Genomic DNA, 5708 nt, shown 5'->3' on the forward strand with positions numbered 1-5708 from the left:
TGAAACGGTCTGAAAAATAGGAGGGGCATGAAGCGGTGTTCAAACACATGCAGAGACTGAAAAGGTGTGAAAAATATGAAGAGCTTCAAAGGTGTAAAAAATATGAAGAGCTTCAAAAGGCATCAAAAATGAGATGAGAATGAAACGGTCTGAAAAATAGGAGGATCAAGAAGCGGTGCTGAAAATCATGAAGAGCCTGAAAATGTGTGAAAAATATGAGGAGCTTCAAAAGGTGTGAAAAATATGAAGAGCTTCAAAAGGTGTGAAATACATGAGGAGCTAGAAACGGTCTGAAAAATAGGAGGAGCATGAAGCGGTGTTCAAAAACATGAAGAGCCTGAAAACGTGTGAAAACTATGAAGAGCTTCTAAAGGTGTCAATAATATGAGGAGCATGAAACAGTCTGAAAAATAGGATGAGAATGAAACGGTTTTGAAAAAGATTAAGAGCAGGAAAGGTGTGAAAAATATGAAGAGCTTCAAAAGGTGTCAAAAATATGAGGAGCATGAAACGGTCTGAAAAATAGCAGGAGCAAGAAGTGGTGTTGAAAAACATGAAGAGCCTGAAAAGGTGTGAAATATATGAAGAGCTTCAAACGGTGTCAAAAATATGAGGAGCATGAAACGGTCTGAAAAATAGGAGGAGCATGATGCGGTGTTGAGAAACATGAAGAGCCTGAAAAGGTGTGAAAAATATGAAGAGCTTCAAAAGGTGTCAAAAATATGAGTAGCATGAAATGGGTTGAAAAATAGAAGGAGCATGAATCGGTGGTCAAAATCATGAAGAGCCTGAAAAGGTGTGAAAAATATGAAGAGCTTCAAAAGGTGTAAAATACATGAGGAGCATGATACGGTCTGAAAATAGGAGGAGCATGAAACGGTGTTGAAATACATGAAGAGCCTGAAAAGTTGTGAAAAATATGAAGAGCTTCAAAACGTGTCAAAAATTTGAGGAGCATGAATCGGTCGGATAAATAGGAGGAGCATGAAGTGGAGTTGAAAAACATGAAGAGCCTGAAAACGTGTGAAAAATATGAAGAGCTTCAAAAGGTGTGAAATACATGAGGAGCTAGAAACGGTCTGAAAAATAGGAGGAGCATGAAGCGGTGTTCAAAAACATGAAGAGCCTGAAAAATTGTGAAAAATATGAAGAGCTTCAAAATGTGTGAAAAATAAGAGGAGCATGAAACGGTCTGAAAAATAGGAGGAGCATGAAGCGGTGTTCTAAAACATGAAGAGCCTGAAAAGGTGTGAAAAATATGAAGAGCTTCAAAAGGTGTCAAAAATATGAGTATCATGAAATGGGTTGAAAAATAGAAGGAGCATGAATCGGTGGTCAAAATCATGAAGAGCCTGAAAAGGTGTGAAAAATATGAAGAGCTTCAAAAGGTGTAAAATACATGAGGAGCATGATACGGTCTGAAAATAGGAGGAGCATGAAACGGTGTTGAAATACATGAAGAGCCTGAAAAGTTGTGAAAAATATGAAGAGCTTCAAAACGTGTCAAAAATTTGAGGAGCATGAATCGGTCGGATAAATAGGAGGAGCATGAAGTGGAGTTGAAAAACATGAAGAGCCTGAAAACGTGTGAAAAATATGAAGAGCTTCAAAAGGTGTGAAATACATGAGGAGCTAGAAACGGTCTGAAAAATAGGAGGAGCATGAAGCGGTGTTCAAAAACATGAAGAGCCTGAAAACGTGTGAAAAATATGAAGAGCTTCAAAAGGTGTGAAAAATATGAACAGCTTCAGAGCACCAGAAGCCGCTCCCCTGAGAGGCTGCGGACCCAGAGCGGCGGCCGCCGGTCCAGGCGCCATGGCTGCGGAGCGGACCTGGCCGCTGGGAGGCTCTGGCGGCCCGAGCGCGCCTAGTTGGTGTGAGCCCGGCGCGAGGTCCCGGGCCCTGGGGCGCTCGCTCAGGAAAATTTTTCCATAACCTTATGGAGAGAAAGGACTTTGAGACATGGCTTGATAACATTTCTGTTACATTTCTTTCTCTGACGGACTTGCAGAAAAATGAAACTCTGGATCACCTGATTAGTCTGAGTGGGGCAGTCCAGCTCAGACACCTCTCCAATAACCTGGAGACTCTGCTCAAGCGGGACTTCCTCACACTCCTTCCCCTGGAGCTCAGTTTTTATTTGTTAAAATGGCTCGACCCTCAGACTTTACTCACGTGCTGCCTCGTCTCTAAACAGTGGAATAAGGTGATAAGTGCCTGTACAGAGGTGTGGCAGACCGCCTGTAAAAATTTGGGCTGGCAGATAGATGATTCTGTTCAGGACGCTTTGCACTGGAAGAAGGTTTATTTGAAGGCTATTTTGAGAATGAAGCAACTGGAGGACCATGAAGCCTTTGAGACCTCATCTTTAATTGGACACAGTGCCAGAGTGTATGCACTTTACTACAAAGATGGACTTCTGTGTACAGGGTCAGATGACTTGTCTGCAAAACTGTGGGATGTGAGCACAGGGCAGTGTGTTTATGGCATCCAGACGCACACTTGTGCTGCGGTGAAGTTTGATGAGCAGAAGCTTGTGACAGGCTCCTTTGACAACACCGTGGCCTGCTGGGAATGGAGCTCCGGAGCCAGGACCCAGCACTTCCGGGGGCACACGGGGGCGGTGTTTAGTGTTGACTACAACGACGAACTGGACGTCTTGGTGAGTGGCTCTGCAGACTTCACCGTGAAAGTATGGGCTTTATCTGCTGGGACATGCCTGAACACTCTCACCGGGCACACAGAATGGGTCACCAAGGTGGTCTTGCAGAAGTGCAAAGTCAAGTCTCTCTTGCACAGCCCTGGAGACTACATCCTCTTAAGTGCAGACAAATATGAGATCAAGATTTGGCCAATTGGGAGAGAAATTAACTGTAAGTGCTTAAAGACGTTGTCTGTCTCTGAGGATAGAAGTATCTGCCTGCAGCCAAGACTTCATTTTGATGGCAAATACATTGTCTGTAGTTCGGCACTGGGCCTCTACCAGTGGGACTTCGCCAGTTATGATATTCTCAGGGTCATCAAGACTCCGGAGATAGCAAACCTGGCCTTGCTTGGCTTTGGAGACATCTTTGCCCTGCTGTTTGACAACTGCTACCTGTATATCCTGGACTTGCCGACAGAGAGCCTGATTAGCCGCTGGCCTCTCCCCGAGTATAGGAAGTCCAAGAGGGGCTCCAGCTTCCTGGCGGGTGAAGCGTCCTGGCTGAACGGACTGGACGGGCACAACGACACGGGCCTGGTCTTCGCCACCAGCATGCCCGACCACAGCATCCACCTGGTGCTGTGGAAGCAGCACGGCTGACGTGGGGCGCCGGGGCTGCGGCCCTGGCGCACGGCCCCTGGCAGCCACCTGCATGAACCAAAGTTCTCACCTCACGGCATCATCGCGCAGTGCACAATCACTATCTGTTTGCCGGGGCCGGGGCTCGGGGCGGGGGGCTCGTCTTGTGGACACACACCGCAGCACGCTGACGGGGCGCACCGTTGGCTTCATGTGTTCCTAGTTTGTGGTCAGTGTGAGAGGCTTCGTCTGGGGTTCATCATTTATTTGTCCTTAGTTATGTGGGTCCGTGTGAGAGGCTGCATCTGGGGTTCATCTTTCTTGAATATTGGTTTTAAGTAAAGAAATTTAAATGGCTCATTAATCTGCTAATTGGTTGCCTATAAAAACACAGTCTATTATTAAAGCTTTTTACCATTGCCTTTTTCTCTTTTGAAATTGAAGCAAAGGTGCTATGATGTTGTTACAGCAACTTTTCTCACATGGGGCTTAGCTTTTATAACGACCCGTGTTATAAAGACCACCAAGTTCTGTGACATTCATGCTCTCCACCAAATACCAGTTCTAAAGAAAATGTGTCTTCAGTGCAAATCCAGTTCTATAGATTGATGGTTTGTGACACGTTTTAAGCCCTCATTCTTGTCAGAGCCAAGGTCGGCCGTGTCTGAGATGCACGAAGTTCTGTAGTCTTTGTTTCTGTGGAACAAGCTGGCTGGGTCACCTGCCACCTCCATGACTGCGTAGAGGGGACACGGTTCAGTGGAAGGCGCCAAGCTGGCAGACTGAAGCCTGGCTCTGTTCCCTAGGAGCCCCGCAGCCCAGGAGTGCAGTTCTCTGGCCCCGTTTTCTGTGTCTGTATAGCTAGTTGTTAGGCTGTCATTTGATTTCTGGGATTCTTTCTGGTCCTGTGTCTGCCGAGCTGTGCAAAAGTTGATGCTTCAGTTTTGTCCGATTGCTAATTCGTTGTTTCTTGGCATGATGATCTTGGAGATCATCTATAAATGAAACCACTGATACAAAGTTGTCATCTATAAGGAAATCAAACATGCAAAAAAAAAAGAATGGATAAAAGGGAATGTGGAAAATGTTAACATAGTCTGCTTTAAAAACTGTATGCAGTTGGTGGAAGAAGTGCTGAGAGGAGTTGGGGTTCTCTGGAGAGGCAGGGTGTGCCAGTTCAGAGGGAGAGGTCCCTGACCCTGACGCTCCGTCCTCCGCTGTCTCTCTCTTGATGGGTTGCCTCAGGCAGGCTAACTTTCTGTTGAAAGTGAAGGACTTGCGCTAGATTGGGGTTTGCAAACTCACAGGCCCGGGGAGCCATGCAGAGAGCATAGGTGAGCGCCGCCCTCCGGGCAGGATGGAGCTGTACCAGGGGACGCTCCTCTGACGGGCGGTTTCAGAGCCCTGCCTGCCACGCGGGAGGAAGCCCAGCGTTGCACAGGCCTTCTGATGTGTCAGGTGGAGCTAGGCCTCCAGAATTGTGTTTATAATTCCCTAATTTTAAAAATGTGGACAATGACTTGGAGATCATGTGAAATGCAGTGGGCTAATAAACGAAGCGAGTCTGCAGGCTGCCAGTTCACATTCCCCACCTTCTCATTCCTGCAGAGTAGGCGAGGCTGTGATTCGACAGTGGCGGTGTTTTAATGTAATTGTCACAAACATTAGGGAGACAGTCTAGGGAACGAGTGTTGGGAAGAATTTAAGAGTTCCCAGTTGTGTGACAGAGGAGTGAGGAGGGGGCGTTTCAGTCACGGACCTGCAGGAAAGTATTAATAGTTAGAAGATGAATTTAAGAGCTGGAGCCTGAGTGGGAGGCCCTGCCTGGGAATATGAGGGATTCTTTCTTCTTGTTAACTTTGATATTAACCCATTTTTCAGGTAGGAAAAGGGTTGCTGGTAGAGCTGAGAATGATTCAAAGTACAGGGGGAACACCACACTCCCAAATCCTATCACCCTAGAGCCTGACAACAGACCTCCAAATGCTGCAAAGTCAGGGTTTATGAGAACTGACGGTTGCTCCCAAGGATGGATTTAGGTAATATCCATGCCGAGACTCTGAGGAAATCAGGTGAAAGAACAAGATCTTCATACCCCAAATCCATCTCACATTGATTTCTGTGGGTGAGTGCTGCTTGGTCCTTTTAAGAAATGGGACTAGGTTCAAAGCTGGAATCTACTTCTCAGGAAACCCAGGAGGCTTTGGGCCACGGTGAGGGGAAATGACTTTTCTCATTTTCATCCACCTGGAACATGAAACTGAGATCACAGGTCTAATGATCATCCGTAGTCCCACCTCACCTTCCGACATACATCCAGTTGCTTTAAAGACCACGCGATTATGTAGTCATCTGTGGGGAAACTTTGAAATGACAGACCTAAAGCTTGTATGGCAGGCCCCGTCTCCTTTCGGTTTTCAGTGGC

The 5708-nt window shown here is 46.5% G+C and overlaps 1 protein-coding gene across 1 annotated transcript; it reads left to right on the forward strand.

Annotated features, from left to right (window-relative positions):
• The first annotated feature begins 1918 nt into the window (after positions 1-1918).
• LOC133053670 (F-box/WD repeat-containing protein 2-like) lies at positions 1919-3320 on the forward strand. Its single transcript, XM_061138187.1, has one exon. The coding sequence runs from the start codon at positions 1940-1942 to the stop codon at positions 3302-3304; it is 1365 nt and encodes a 454-aa protein (XP_060994170.1). The 5' UTR covers positions 1919-1939; the 3' UTR covers positions 3305-3320.
• The last annotated feature ends 2388 nt before the right edge of the window (positions 3321-5708 follow it).

The sequence above is a fragment of the Dama dama genome, unplaced genomic scaffold (assembly GCF_033118175.1).
Source record: "Dama dama isolate Ldn47 unplaced genomic scaffold, ASM3311817v1 ptg000020l, whole genome shotgun sequence".
Taxonomy (NCBI): Eukaryota; Metazoa; Chordata; class Mammalia; order Artiodactyla; family Cervidae; genus Dama; species Dama dama.